The sequence below is a fragment of the Barbatula barbatula genome (genome assembly GCF_947034865.1).
Source record: "Barbatula barbatula genome assembly, chromosome: 16".
Classification (NCBI taxonomy): Eukaryota; Metazoa; Chordata; class Actinopteri; order Cypriniformes; family Nemacheilidae; genus Barbatula; species Barbatula barbatula.
The window spans coordinates 16,068,256-16,084,571 of record NC_136779.1 but is presented as its reverse complement, the minus strand read 5'-3'; the positions used below and the strand labels follow the sequence as shown (position 1 = coordinate 16,084,571).

Genomic DNA, 16,316 nt, shown 5'->3' with positions numbered 1-16,316 from the left:
CCTGCATTGACTACCGGGGACTCAATCGGATTACAGTGAAGAACCGTTACCCACTGCCGCCGATGACCACGGCCTTTGAGCTCCTGCAGGGTGCAACCATATTCACAAAGCTGGATCTGCGGAATGCCTATCACTTGGTGAGGATCCGGGCCGGGGATGAGTAGAAGACGGCCTTCAATACCCCGACAGGTCAATATGAATATCAGGTAATGCCTTTCGGGCTTGTCAATGCCCCAGCTGTTTTCCAAGCCCTCATCAATGATGCCTTACGAGATATGCTAAACAAGTTTGTATTCGTGTACCTTGATGACATTTTAATCTTCTCCCAATGTTACCAAGAGCACGTTCGGCAGGTTCTGTCTCAGCTCTTAAGAAACAACCTCTTCGTGAAGCTGGAGAAGAGTGAGTTTCATGTACCCACTGTCTCCTTCCTTGGTTTTATAATCTCAGAGGGCAACATTCAGATGGATCCTGGAAAGACTCACGCAGTCCTGAACTGGCCACAACCCTGCTCTGTGAAGGAGGTACAACGCTTTCTCAGTTTTTCTCACTTCTACAGAAGGTTTATTTGGGATTTCAGCTCCATTGCAGAACCTCTCACAGCCCTTACCAAGGGGACACAGAAACCGTTCAGTTGGTCTGACAAGGCAGACATTTAGCCTGCTCAAGCAACGCTTCACCTCAGCACCCATTTTAACCCTCCCTGATCCCGAGTTACCCTTCGTAGTAGAGGTGGATGCATCAGACGCTGATGTGGGGACGGTTTTGTCCCAAACTTTCATAAAGATAACAAGAAGTGTGCCTTCTTTTCACGTCAACTCACACCAGCAGAGAGCAATTATGACAGGTAACCGAGAACTGTTGGCAATAAAACTGGCACTTGAGGAGTGGAGACCGTGGCTGGAGGGGGCCAAGCATCCATTTGTCATATGGACAGACCATGAGAACCTTAGATACATCCAAGAGGCTAAGAGGTTGAGTCCTCGCCAGGCCTGGTGGGCTTTATTTTTTAATCGTTTCGAATTTCTTCTCTCTTATAGACCAGGTTCCAAGAATTCAAAGCCAGATTCCATTTCGAGACAATTCAACAGGCTGGAGGGAGAGGACAGAGCTGAGCCCATTATCCCCAGTACAAAGATGGTGGCAGGAGTCCAGTGGAGTATTAAGTTGGCAGTGAAAAAGGCCCAACAACGGCAGCCTGACCCAGGTAATGGCCCCCCAGGCCGTCTCTTTGTTCCGAAGGTTGTCCGATCTGATGTTTTGCAGTGGGGACATGCATCTGTCCTTTCGTGTCACCCTGAGGCTACAAGGACTTTGAAGCAGATCCAGAACCAATTCTGGTGGCCGGGCATGCAATCGGATGTTAGAAACTTCGTGGCAGCCTGCTCTGTTTGTGCTCAGAATAAGGAGCCTAATGCCCACCATGATGGCCTTCTTCATTCATTACCCATCCCTAAATGCCCTTGGTCTCACATTTCATTGGATTCTGTTACTGGACTTCCCAAATCACAAGGTAACACAGTCATTCTGGTGGTGGTCGACAGATTTCCAAAGGCTTGTCATCTAATACCTCTGCCCAAGATCCCTACAGCCTGCCAAACGGCAGACCTCATGATGCAGCATGTTTTCAGAATCCACGGGTTCCCTCAGGACAGCGGAATCGGTTTGTTGTATCACTGCACTTGTACTTTCTATCGTATTAGTGTATTTTATTCATAGCATACATTGGTACTTATCACTGCTGTTGCTAAACTTATCCTGATATCTCAATGACCATCTCCTGGTTATTTACTTGAAGATCTTAAACCAAAACACTCAGCGCCGTTAGCATAGCACAAGCGTGCTAGCGGGCTTTCTGTTTACTTTGCTAAATATCATCTCGCCTTCTAGTTTTCTTGTGTGCTAACGGTTTCTCTCTTAAGCGTATATACTAAGAATCACCGAGCAGCCTTGGTAAGTTGGAATTACTCCTCAAACCCGGTGAGTTACGGCTTCTTCTCTTATTATTGTCACTTGCACATGTCAAATGTTTAGCTTAGCCTTCTCTGTCAGCGGCGAGGGCTTTACATGCGATAAATGCAGGGAAATAGCTAGGCTGACAGAGAGGATCTCAGAATTAGAGTCTCGCATCCAATCTTTATCTGAGGATAGTAAGAATGTAAGGAGCTTAGAAAACACTTTGGATGCGAGCAATATTAGCGCGCACAGTTCGGTTCCGGTTGAACAACCCCCGCAGCTGGGAAGCTTTGTGACTGTGAGACGGTGTAGTCGCAGGTCAAAACATCACTCAACCGTTCTGACTACAGTCTCGAACAGGCTTGCCCCGCTCAGTGACGCACCGACTGAGAAACCTGCTGAAAGTGCCCTAGTTATTGGTGATTCTATTGTTCGGAATGTTAACATAGAGGCACCAGCCACCATAGTCAAATGTTTACCGGGAGCCAGAGCGCCTGACATCAAGTCAAATTTAAATGTGCTGGCTAAGGCTAATCGTAAATTCAGTAAGATTGTTATTCACGTCGGCACAAATGATGTTCGACTCCGTCAATCGGAGATCACGAAAGATAATATTAAAGAGGTGTGTGAGCTCGCAAGCACTATGTCAGACACTGTAATATTCTCTGGCCCCCTCCCCGCTTATTGTGGTGATGAGATACATAGCAGATTATCATATCTAAATGGCTGGTTGTGTAAGTGGTGCCTGCAAAATGATATTGTTTTTATAAATAACTGGAAGAGTTTTGAGGGCAGACCTGACCTCTTGAAAAGTGATGGTCTCCACCCCTCCTGGGCTGGAGCTTTTCTTCTGTCTAGAAATATGGCACATAGTCTTAATGCTAAAACTTGACTCACTGGGGCCCAGATCAGGGAGCAGACAGAATGGCTTAACCAACGGTCTGCTTGCCGTCTCACGTTGCAGAACACACTAAATACACAACATGCGATAATACTTTCTCCCAAACATCATAAAATAGAGACTGTGTCTGTCCCCCGGATTAGCAAACATAAAATAATGCGTAAACCTCTCAAAGGTAATTTAATTAACGTTAAACTAACTAAACATGAACATAATACAGATAATCAACTGTTTCGTCTCGGATTGCTAAATATTAGATCTCTCTCTAATAAAGCACTTTTTATTAACGATATGATAACAGATCATAAAATAGACATGATCTGTCTGACAGAAACATGGCTGAAGCCAGATGATTATATTGCTTTAAATGAGTCTGTCCCCCAAGATTATTATTATAAACACGAGCCTCGCCTAAAAGGCAGAGGGGGAGGTGTTGTTGCACTTTACCGTAACTCTTTTAGCATTTCTCAGAAGTCTAATCCTAAATAGAATTATTTTGAAGTCATGGTACTTGATGCATCAATACCTAATACTAAGGACAAAACATCTTTAAAATTTATTCTGGCTATTGTATATAGGCCTCCAGGGCACCACACAGATTTTATTAAAGAATTCGGTGGGTTCTTATCAGAACTAGTACTGGCTGCAGACAGAGTCCTTGTTGTTGGTGACTTTAACATTCATTTAGATAATGATACAGATGCTTTAGGAATGGCTTTTAAAGACACTCTTAACTCCATGGGCGTTAGTCAACATGTGTCGGGACCTACTCACCTTCATAATCATACTTTAGATTTATTATTGTCTTACGGTATAAACGTGGGCGACGTAAATATCCTTCAGCAGAGCGAAGACATTTCGGATCATTATCTGGTATCATGCTTGCTTCACTACCCAATGGTGGCAAATCAAACTCAAAGTTACAAATATTGTAGAACAATAACTTCAACTACAAAAGATGCGTTTCTTGATAATTTGCCTGAATTGTCTCAAATCTCTAGCATTAGTAATAACGTTGACGATCTTGACTTTACCATTGAAAATATTAATGCCACCTTCTCGGAAACGCTAGACATAGTTGCTCCTCTGCGCTTAAAGTAGATTAAAAATGACAGACCGACACCGTGGAATAATGAACTCACTCAGACTCTAAAGAAAGCGGCACGAAAAATGGAGCGCAACTTTAAGAAAACGACCGTATTTCGTACTGCCTGGAAGGATAGTATTAAAAAATACAGTTCATGCATGTTAGACCCTATACCTACAAATCTACTGAAAGAGATGCTCCCAGAAATTATAGATTCTCTACTTAGCATTATTAACTCATCTCTGACATTAGGACATATGCCTAAAGCATATAAGGTGGCTGTTATAAGGCCCCTTGTCAAAAAACCCCATCTGGACCCTGGAGAACTAGTTAACTACAGACCTACAGTCTCAATTCAAATATGCTCCTTCCTCCAAAAGAATGAGATTAATGAAGATTTCCAGTCTGGATTTAGAGCACATCACAGTACAGAGACTGCTCTGATTAGAGTTACAAATGATCTGTTTATGGCGTCCGACCGAGGTTGTATCTCCTTATTGGTGCTGCTAGATCTTAGTGCTGCATTCGACACCATTGACCACAGCATGCTCCTACATAGACTCGAAAATGATGTCGGTATTAAGGAAATAGCTTTGGAATGGCTTAGATCTTATTTATGCGACAGTTTTCAATATGTAGCAATAAACAATGAGGTATCACGCAAATCGAAAGTCCAGTACGGTGTACCACAGGGCTCGGTCTTAGGGCCTATGCTCTTCGCATTATACATGCTACCTCTAGGAGATATAATAAAGCGACACGGAGTAAGCTTTCACTGTTATGCTGATGATACGCAACTTTATATTTCCTCGAAGCCTCATGAAACACAGCAATTCCATCGAATAGTGGAATGCATAGTCGATATAAAAAATGGATGAGTAGCAATTTTTTATTACTGAACTCGGACAACACTGAAGTGTTACTTATCGGACCGAAAACCGCCCTACGTAACAACCAAGAATACTGCTTAACTATTGATGGATGTTCCATAAAACCCTCATCTTTAGCTAAGAATCTTGGCTTCATATTCGATAGTACTCTGTCATTTGAGAACCAGGTCGCCAACACCTGTAAAATTGTGTTTTTCCATCTTAAAAATATATCTAAACTACGTCATATGCTGTCACCATCAGATGCAGAGAAGCTTATACATGCCTTTATGACATCAAGACTAGATTACTGTAATGCACTATTAGGTGGTTGCCCTGCAGGCCTATTACAAAAACTCCAACTGGTCCAAAATGCGGCAGCTCGAGTTCTTACGCGTACAAAAAAGTATGAGCATATTAGCCCGGTTCTGTCAACCTTGCACTGGTTACCTGTAAAGCATCGCATAAACTTTAAAATCTTGCTTATTACCTATAAAGCCTTGCATGGTTTAGCTCCTCACTACTTGAGAGAACTTCTAACGTATTATAGTCCATCACGTGCACTACGCTCTCAGGTGTCAGGTCAGTTGGTAATACCTAGAATTTCAAAATCAAGTGCAGGCGGCAGATCCTTTTCCTATATAGCACCTAAACTTTGGAACAGTCTTCCCTGCACTGTCCGGGAGGCAGACACACTCTGTCAGTTTAAATCTAGACTAAAGACGCATCTTTTTAATCTTGCATACACTACACTATCATAATATATATATTTCAAAGATCTAGGCTGCACTAGTTAGATCAACCGGAACCAGGGACACTTCCAATAACAACTGATGCATTTGTTGCATCAAAGAGTGCAGAACAGTACTCTACTCTCAGCCAGTCTTGTCTCATTGTTCCATTGTTTTGCGCTGTTTGCCTGGCCGGGGGGGCTGCTAGAATTTGATAGTCTTATTTAATTAACTCTGCATATAGTAATTTATTGTGTGTCTGATATTTGAACTGTGTTTTGACTTCCATAACCTTTTATGTTTTACTTATAGTCAATGTTTTCTTGTACAGCTGCTTTGTAACAATGAAAATTGTAAAAAGCGCTATATAAATAAAGCTGACTTGACTTGGTCTCTGATCGGGGACCGCAATTCACGTCTCGGTTTTGGAGAGCTTTTGATCGTCTAATTGGGGCATCCATCAGTCTATCCTCTGGGTTCCACCCCCAGCCCAACGGTCAGACAGAACGGGTCAACCAGGAGATCGAGAAGACCTTGTACTAGACAAGAGGTGCCATCAGGCCTGGAAGAGAGCACCTACATCCCTAGTATCAGCATCTCAACGGCAGCAGAAACAGGCCAATAGGCACAATTGACTTGGGCCATCACTACGCCAGGGCCAGAGGGTGTGGTTGTCAACTAAGGACCTTCCACTCCACCAAGAATATTGGAAACTGGCTCCTCGGTTCATTGGGCCCTTCAAGATCCTTAAGAGAATCAACCCTGTATCCTATCGGCTACTTCTACCAAGGTCCATGCACATTCACCCCACCTCCCACCTTTTGTCTGCTCTCCTTCATCCACAGCAAAGAAACCCCCCCTACCCCAGCTCATTGGTGGGAAACCAGCAAACTCCGCGTATCGACTCCTTGATGTACGCCGAGTCCGGGGCAAGGTCCAATACCTAGTGGACTGGGAGGGTTATGCCCCAGAAGAGCGGTGCTGGATCCAGCAGGAGACATTCTTGACACGAACCTTATAAGAGACTTCCACTGTGTTAGGCCCCAGCCATGATCAAAGGAACATCAAGAGCCGTCCCTGAGAGAGGGACTCCTGTAAGGATCTGTCTGCAATGACTCTCCCAACCACCAGGTGGCGCTGCATGACTTCTACCCTACCACGACTCTCCCAACCACTAGGTTGCACCAACCAAGAACTATTAGCGAGGCTCATTAGTTATAATTTGCATCACCTGATGTTTGTGTATTTAAGTTTGGCCAGTGCTTTATTCCTTGTTCAGTTTTGAGCCTACCCATTGTATGGAGTACCTGAGTTCTTGCGTTTGACATCTTTGTTTTAGTGGCTCTGTGATTTTGCCGTTTGTTTGTAATGCCAAGTAAAGCGTGTGAACAGTTTCAGACTCCTGGTTCTTTCTTCCTCTGCATGGGGTCAGCAGTGGTCTAGAGGTAGTTAAGTTAAGTTGTGCTCTCAGCAGGAATCTAGACCCACTTCATACACTACAGAGCACTTAACTCATTACAGCCCTGTGTTTAGCTGGCACCTTACAGAGTTAATGCAGGGTACCAGGTGCCCAAGGGCACCGCGTTGGAGACCCCTGCCATAGAAGAACATTTTTTGTCTAAATGGTTCCATAAAGCACCTTTAAAATGGGAAGAAAATGTTCTTTGTGGTGAAAAAAAGATCTTCAGATTATGAAAAGGTAAGAGATGGTTCTCTAAGGAACCTTCGACTGGTTCTTTGTGGAACCATAAATGGTTCTTCAATTGCAGTGGTTCTCAAACTGGGGTCATGGAATAATTTCAAGGGGTCGCGAGAGGGTTTTAAAAAAAAATACATCAAATTTTTTACTGTCATCGCGAAATTAACTCGCACGATGAAAACATCGCAACAGACAGCCTGACATGCCCTAAGCGCATTTAATAAATGTTTGACCTGTCACGGTTAGCCCTGAAGACATGGTTGGCGCATTCATGCTATTTGGCCAATCAGGTGAAGCCCCATGAAGTGGTAGCTACGCTCAGATTTATTTGTGAGGTGTCTGTCAATTTAGTTGCGACCGTGAGCCGTTATACGATGGCGGAGGAAGGAGAGAAGAGTGAGGTAAATGTGGTGGCTGACGAAGACCTTGTGGTGAAAAAGATCAACACTTCAGCTATATGGAATTATTTAGGATTTAGGAGAGATGACGCGTTTAAAACACAGGTACTGTGTAAAACATGCTGAACAGTTGTGGCAACTTCAAAAGGAAACACGCCTCATGTGTAATTTGTTCAATAAACGCATGTCAAAAATGATCTATTTGATTTCTTTATTCAGTGGGAATAGGCTATTCAATGTTTAGGTTCGCAAAGAACCTATTAAAGCACTAAGACATGGGTAAAACAGTAAAGTTAACATTCACATTTGAATATTTATTGCAAGTCATATCGTCATCGCAATGTTATCGCACATCGCAGCTTTTCCTCATATCGTGCAGCCCTATAATAATACATATTTTTCAATATTAAGAGTAAATACACAAATAAATATTTGAGATATTACGGATTAGCGTGCTTAAAAATTAATGTAAAATAATTTTTCGCGACTCAAAGATATGACATCACTGTGCAGCCGCTGGTTATATAACTACAGTATGGATTCACTTGCTCTACTGTCAGCAATGTACATTATCCTCAATGTGTAATCTGTTCAGAACTGCTTGCCCATGAAAGTATGAAGCCAAACTAAATGCAAAGACATTTGGAGACAAAACATCCTTCTGAAAAGCCTATAAACTTTTTTCGCCAAAAAGAAAAGGTTCAAAAAGATATAATGGCACAAACAAGCCAAAATTTATTCTAATGCTCTGGCGGCTTCATATGAGGTGTTGTACTTAATCACGCAGACCAAAAAGCCACACACAATCAGGGAAACCCTGTGTGTCGGGCCATGAATGGTGAGAAAATAGCAAACGAGCTCCTGACTGTTCCATTGTTGAATGACACAGTCGCTCGCCGTGTACATGATATCGCAAATGACAGTAAGTGTCAATTGATTGAAAGTATAAATGGAAAAAAAAAATTGCAACAGGTCAACGAATCTGCTGATGTGTCTAATTCTGTTCAGTTGCTGCCGTTCATCAGATACACATTTGAAAAAAAACGACATGAGGATATGCTCTTCTGCTCGGCACTCGAGAGGACTTGTACAGGCAGTGACATTTTCACCAAACTGGACACCAACACAATTATCCCATGAAAATCCCATCCCTTTTATTTTGAAGTATGTACTGGTTTTAGAAGTGGCACCTCAAGTGAAGTCTACACACTGCATCATACACCGCGAGTCTCATGCTTGCAAAACACTTGATTCTGAACTAAATTCGTAAATCAATTAAAATCTCGTCCAGTAAACACCACACTTTGCAATGAGATGGGCTCACAGCACGAAGCATTGCTGTTTCAAACTGAAGACATATTTTTGAATTGCGCAAAAAAGTGCACTCAATTGTGAAACACTCGAAATTGGAATTCGGCCACTGCCTGACAGATCCAGCTTGGTTGTGAAAACTTGCATATTTGGCATGTGTTTCGAAAACATAACATGCTTCATCTATCATTACAAGGGCCCAACACAAATATACTGACAATGAATGACCAAGTTGGTGCATTTATGAAAAAGCTGGAAACATGGGCAGAGCAAGTTGAACAAGGGAATGTGGAGATGTTTTTTGAAAGAGAACATTTTGAAAGTAATAAATATCTTACTGCTGGATAATGAAATAATTTAGTTACTTACAGGTTTACAGTGCACAGCTGTAATCTGATATCCTGTTTACTCCCTTGTAATATTATATTAAAAAGAAAACTGTCAATCACACTGATTCTGGCGCATCTCTGTAAGTGCACATCCCCCTATTGAGCTCTGTGTGGTGTCACGCCCCTGTGTCATATTGACATAAATAATCCCCCAAAAAACCTTCAATAAATCTGAATGAACAAGATTACATGGAAGACCACTCTAGTAAGAAAATGATAGAAGAACATGTGAAATACGGGTCAAAACATTCTTTATGATTATTAAAACCTTTTGGTCTTTCTTACATCAAAAGGGTACAGATATGATTCTAAGATCGGCTCACCTGGCACAATCTCAAAAAGGTGTCGACCGGGCTCTTCTGGATTGGCTGTCAGCTCAGTCACTTGGCTGCCTTTCAATGGGATGCAGCCCTACAGAGATGAATAGTTACAGAAAAGTATCACTGTATCACGCGAATGTTAAGTGAGGTTAAGAGTCGACTCCATTTGTGAGGTTAAGAGTCTACTCCATTTTTCCCAAGCCAATAACTTTGTTATTCGTTCACTTTCGGCTTCGCAACTTGGCAGACTGCTTACATTCACACACAGCAACATTACATACAGCATGAAATGTAATTTTAAGGACATTGTAATATTTACTTTTTAAGCTAACCACAACATGACTCTATACTGTTAGCCGGTAAAATGTTAGAGTTCCTACACACACTATAACAAATAGCCTATTGTAGATAAATAATGAACACATAGCAAAACGAAAACACAGATACTACAACAGCACGAATATCCTTTCACATTTGCACTTTTTCTGATGCTCTCCAACACAAAATGCTCTCTCTCCTTTCAAAAGATTCATTATCGCGAGATCTGGCAACAGTGAGCCTACTAACTTTCAAGTTATATATAATTCAAATGTTTTAAATGTTTACTTGATGATGTCATAACAAGCTATTTTAACACTTTTTGGCTACACTCATTACTGGTCTGAATCTGGGCTAAAGCCAAACAGTTGAAATTGGAGTATAAATCAGATTTCGCCGGGTGGACTAAAAGCAGACTGCACATAGCCCATCCAATTCAGAGCTAATTCATGAAAACAGATCGACCATGTAATAAAATTACATTTAAATATTGAGATATATCAACAATCTCTGCACTGACTGGCCAAAAACGAAAATGAACCAGTCTTGACAATAAGCTGCTACAAATAGCCGATCTGAATACGAACTGAGTCATGGCACATTTCACTAATGACTTTGCTTATATGATGAAATCATACATCATACAAGTTATTTTGGCAAAAACAAAACGTAACCTAATTTAAGATTATTTTAACTAGAAGTGGGTTATTAACACTTGACGGTGAAATGGCGCCTATTGCTTGCTGGGGGGACACTAGTGCATCATTCTGCACTGTTAAAAAATGGTAGCCTAATATTCCGGCATTTGGCAAAAAAAGTACACTAAACATATGTTTTTAATAAAGTGTACATGTTTTATCATGTTATTTTAAACCCTCCATGTAAATTTGTAGTTCTTTAACTTGACATTTTTTCCACATCTAAAAAGATTAACACTGTAATTTAAAACAGTAAAATTCCATAAAATAATTTAATTGAACAAACTAAAAATGGCATATTATCATAGGTGTGCATTTTAATTAAAACTGACATGGACAATCTCGTTTTTTTAGTTCTGCGAGACATTCCCTCTAAATGTTATTGAGCTGTAAATAATCATATATCATTTGAAGGAACCCATTTTGTAGATGGGTATAATATACAAAGCAAAACACATAGCAATATTTACATTTACTTGACAGTTAACTGTAATAAAAAAAAGTTCTAAATGTGTGCATTATTGCAGACACCCACATGAACACTGTAGAGCTGGTTTTGTGGTCTAAGTTATTCCCTTTAAATGCTACGGAGGTAAGAAACGTGTATTAATGTGTATATAACTTTGAAGAAAAATTAAATTCACAAATATCAAACGTCCAATGTCAAGCAACTTTAGTGTCCAAATACTCGTGTAATGTCACAGTCATTAAATAAATTAAGTACTAAAAGGACATTTCCAAATTTGCCTCTAAAGCTTTAATCGCGAGTCATAAAAATAGCGTCTCTTGTTTCCAAAAGTTTTTTTGATCAGAAACTTAAGGGGCCCACTGGTGTTTTAGAGGCCCCCTGCGTAGTCTGCGTATAGGAAGGATCGGTTAATGGTGTTGGGTACTGTTGAGTATTGACAGTCTCTTCTGAGGAACGCTGCCCATCACACACATCAGCTCGACCGATGGGCTTACTACGTTTATTCTCTAATAAGAGAACCTGTTAAAACCTGTTAAAAACGATGTGTAAGCTTCGATTGTTGCGGCAAAGTGAAAATTTAAAAGCTCCATCTTATTGTCTTACAGTGACATATGGCCAAAGATACTGTCCCATAAAAAAACACTTCATATTTAGAAAGCTTAACAAAGTTAAGTCTTTGTACAAATGTACAATTATTTATTCTTTAATATTTTTTACTGGTGTGTGATGTAGAAGTAATTGTCTTGTGGCTTTAGTGCCTTCATCTTATCTTAGAACTGGAGCTAAACTCTGCAGGAAAGTGGGCTTCAAAGGATCAAAATTGCACACCCCTCTTCCAGACAGAACTGCATTTACATCTCTATAGCTGTATATACCTGGGGTTTAGTCTCTTCCTCATCCTTGTAGAAGTAGAGGTGGTCAGCACGCAACACAAACCAGCGTAGCTGCCAGTTTTTCATGATGCTCCTTTGCTTTTTCAGCCAACCAGCCTTCAGTGCCCCATCTTGGAGGCCTGGTGAAGTGGGCCGACAAGAGCCACGGGTTGCCTCACCCATCACCATACTCTTGGACCTGGCTGCAGGTGACAAGCCAAGACATATATGTCAGTGATATTAACAATATCAGTTTTTTTAACCAACGAATATGACAATTTCTTAAAAAAGCAGAGAAGAAAAATAATCAGTAAAAGTACAAAAACCATCCAAAATACTTATAAACAACTTTTTCCGTAGATTACACTTTTGAGAAACAAATCAACTTTGATCAAACGTTTTGAATACTTCCTTATTTACAACTTGGAGAGCTTCTCCAACACAGGCAACTGGCAAGCTGTGGTGCCTCCAGGCTCAAGGATGGTGTATGACCAAATCTATGCCATTATTTATAGGAATTAGTCCACCACACACACAGTCATTTAATGCCTTTGGGCTGTAGATTCGAAACCAATGCTTGTGTGCTTTTTAGAAAAACAAGATAAATGTTGTTTTTTCATATTGTATACTGTTCTATTTTAGATTATATTATAAATTGTCTTAATGCGTTTAAACACATACTTACATGGTGCATATAATGCATGAGTTCATTGCCGCGTTTCACTGGCATAAAGTTGGTTTGACATTTAACTTTCGATATTCGTGAATTTAGGGGCCATCTCTTTCTACATTAAAATACCTTTTCCAACTTCAAGAGCATTTAAAGGGAATGACTTAGAGCCACAAAACGAAATGTACAATGTTCATGTGTGTGTCAGCTATTATGCACAACTTAAATCATATGCACATATTCCATACGTATGGTTGCATGTGATTTGTAATATAATGGTTGCATGTGATTTGACGGTTTATTTCAATACATATCAATAATCTAAAAGGTGTGCATTATAGCTGACACACACATGAACACCATGTAGTTGAGTTTTTGCGAAATTCGAATCGCGTTTCTTTTTCAATTTAGGAATGTTGAAGGGTAATGTAAACCTGGCTACTGATTTTCCCATTCTTTTCTATAGGCTTTTACACCATTGTGGCTATTATGCTGTTAAATGCAGCTTTACCAGGCTGATTGTGTGCCATTAATGACGCGCTATTGGTTATTTTAAAAGGGGGAGGGGTCACTCGATAAATCTTCTCTCTGCATTTTTCTGTTGAAATTACGTCAACACATCAAATAATGCTGCGTGTTCCAAGGCATTGCAGTGGGGCTTTAAGTCTAAATGATTTTATAACAGTACTTTGTAATGTATTATTATGGTTGGTCAACCGCATTATACTGAGGGGAAATATTTTTTTGTATGATTTGATTGCTAAATCGTAAAACTGACAATTGTCCTATTGCTTACATACTGTAAAAAATCCTGTAAAATAGCTGGGGCGCTGGAAAAATCCCGTAAATAAGAGTTTTGTCATGTAAAATTAAGTAATTTAAATAAATAATTGGACTGTAAACACTTAAATGTACACATTTCTTTATTTGATGAATAGTCAATGAGAAGGATGATGTTGACCAGTCATTATCACAAAAGTTTCTCATCCAAATTCATTTTCCCTCTAATATTTTTTAAACATTTCCACAGCCTTTTCATAAGTAAAAAGGTCTTTACCATGAAATGGTACATTTCTGACCATTCTAACCAAATAAAAAAATGACTTTTCACTGTATCCACTGCAATGAAAATGGCACTTCAGAAGTGGAGGTATTGAGCCAGCCTGGCTATTAGAGACATGTGATGGCTGCCTGCTCAGTCCCCTCGGCCTTTTCCTAAAAAAGCTCCTCATCAGAGCTGCAGACTTTGATTACATTACCCATGTCCTGGGGTGTGTTGGATGTAGTAGCTGCCTAATAGAGAACAGAGGAAAATAGTGGACTGGATATAAATGTCCACTTTTAATGAAAGTCAGTTCACCCAATGGTTATCTAGATATTACACCTGCATGGTAATTTTCTATGAAAATGCATTTCTAACAAATCACCTCTTAGACTTGGGTTGCAAGTGTTTTATTGGACTAGTTAAAGGATTTAGCTATTGTTTAACTAAATTTTAAATCAAATGGAGCCAAGTGCAGAGACAGCAGTTTTCAAATCTCTCTACTCTATGATTCATACCTTCCCCCTTTGCCATGGGCGTTTCTAGGATGTGGTCATCAAAACTGTTTTGGCATGGAGGGGATCAACTCTGAGAATAGTTGCCCTAAATTAACTAAAATATGGTGGAAAGAATGTTTTCAAGTTGTGCATGATGATGATTTTTGTTAAATGAAAAATCACCAGCTCCACTTGTTGTAACATAATTTTCCCTCTTGCTGACAGATTAAAATGAGACTTTGTGTTCACCTACTAGCTAGAGGCTAAAACACAAAATATGTGAATTTTAGGTTAATAGTAAGGCAAAATGTATGGGGTTTTTGTTCCGTTTAGTATGGTTATATAAACCTACACAGGGTGATTAAGGCCGTAAGGTAAAGCAGATAGTGCTTACGATAGTGACCGTCATCACCCTCATTAGAGTACTACGAAATAATTTAACAATTGGATAGTATAAAATATTAAAATAATGTTAAATAATATTAATCTGAGTAAATATGAAATATATAAAAAAAATATGATAAGACAGACTGTGAGCCATGTAAGAACAACAGTAAATCTAACTGCCGAATACTACAATCGACCAATCTGAATAAATTATTCAAAAGAGCTGTGTAATAAGTTAAACCTAAATTGTAACCACTGTTTAAATAGTAACAATTTGGTTTATGGTTCATGCCTTCTTTCAGTAGATGCCTTAATGTTCTGCAGGTAGCATGAAGCCTGTGGGGGGATGGGGAATGAAAAGAGCTACAACCATTGTTGAGATAACAGTAAGAAGAAAATGTATACAGCTCCTTTATACAAATTGAGCTTTGGTTATTACTTTAGTGTCAGCCATCAAATTGATGTATGATGAATGAAGCCCTGTGCTTGAGATCTTCTCCTTCCTGAGGTTTCACATCTCACACAACACGGTGGTGTAGGATGTTGATTAATGACCATGAGCCAATCGTGGGCGTGTGCCGGTGATGCGTACAGCGTGCTGCGGATGATAGTGGAATGTGTGCCTTGATGCTCAACTGTTGTGATGTGTAACAGGCGTCGCTGGCTGGTCGTGGTTTGTCATAGGGTAAGCCACACAGTACAATGAAAGCAGAGCAAGAGGGTTCACATGCTTTGGGAATGATCAGCTGCGCAGCTGTTATAAGCTGTATAATTTTTTATAAAGATGTGTGACATAGGTTTTGCAATATGCAGTGTATTGATTTAGAGGAGGTGATGTCATCTATGATGACATTTACGGAAAAAATCTAAAGCAGTAAGTGCACTTTTATTTGTTAATTTATCATTTCTTTAGCAGAATAATTTAGGACAATTTTCTCTTATTATAAATTGATCATAAAAATTAATTTGTTTTATGAACCTGAAATGAAAGATATTGTGGAAAAATATTCATACGTGTATACCAATCTTTATCATCTTTAGTTTAACTCAGATCAGCAAAATGATTTTGTTTTTTTTCATAAAAAAAATCATTTTGGTGATTTTTTAAAGCTGGAATTATGCGATCAGTAATATTATACTGATTGACCCAATCAAACGGCATAATTCCAGCTTTAAAATCCGAACATCAGGAGCAGAGATGATCCAAAGTGATGAATGAACCAGTTGTAGCAGAGATGCTGAGAGATGGAACATGTATGGCGTGTGACGCTGCGACTGAGAGGAATCAGTGACAGATGTAATACAAATTAAGTGTACTGTACCTCTTCTGGTCTGTCTGATCTTTGGGCTCAGCATGGCTGCCATCGATGGGCTGCACTTCCTCTGCTCGGCATATTCCTCCTCCTGAGATCTTCTCTCAGCGCATTCTCCTCTCCTCTTCTGTCTCTCCTCCTACCCGCTAGCTCGCTGACCTCATGTTGCAGGCACCGGCTGGTTGGGGGAGGGATTCCTCACACACACTGACGTGTGCACATGCCGGTTCTTACAAGCACACATGAGAGCTTACGCGCTAGTTTACACCCACTGTGCTTTGCATAATTCATGATCTGCTCATCTATGATGACCAGCCCTTGTGCGTGTGATCACAGCAGCCAGTCCAGAAGAGAACCGTGCGCCTCCTAATTGGCCATAGGCATGTTTG

The 16,316-nt window shown here is 40.2% G+C and overlaps 1 protein-coding gene across 1 annotated transcript in view; it reads right to left on the bottom strand.

Annotated features, from left to right (window-relative positions):
• Positions 1-15,979, bottom strand: part of arhgap22b (Rho GTPase activating protein 22b) — a gene marked incomplete at both ends in the record, with an annotated part of 44,814 nt that extends 28,835 nt beyond the window's left edge. Inside the window, 3 exons of the mRNA XM_079475936.1 lie at positions 9,665-9,752; positions 12,022-12,221; positions 15,937-15,979. Coding sequence (XP_079332062.1) covers positions 9,665-9,752; positions 12,022-12,221; positions 15,937-15,979 — 331 coding nt within the window. The remainder of the gene's footprint in view (positions 1-9,664; positions 9,753-12,021; positions 12,222-15,936) is intronic.
• Between the last annotated feature and the right edge of the window lie 337 nt (positions 15,980-16,316).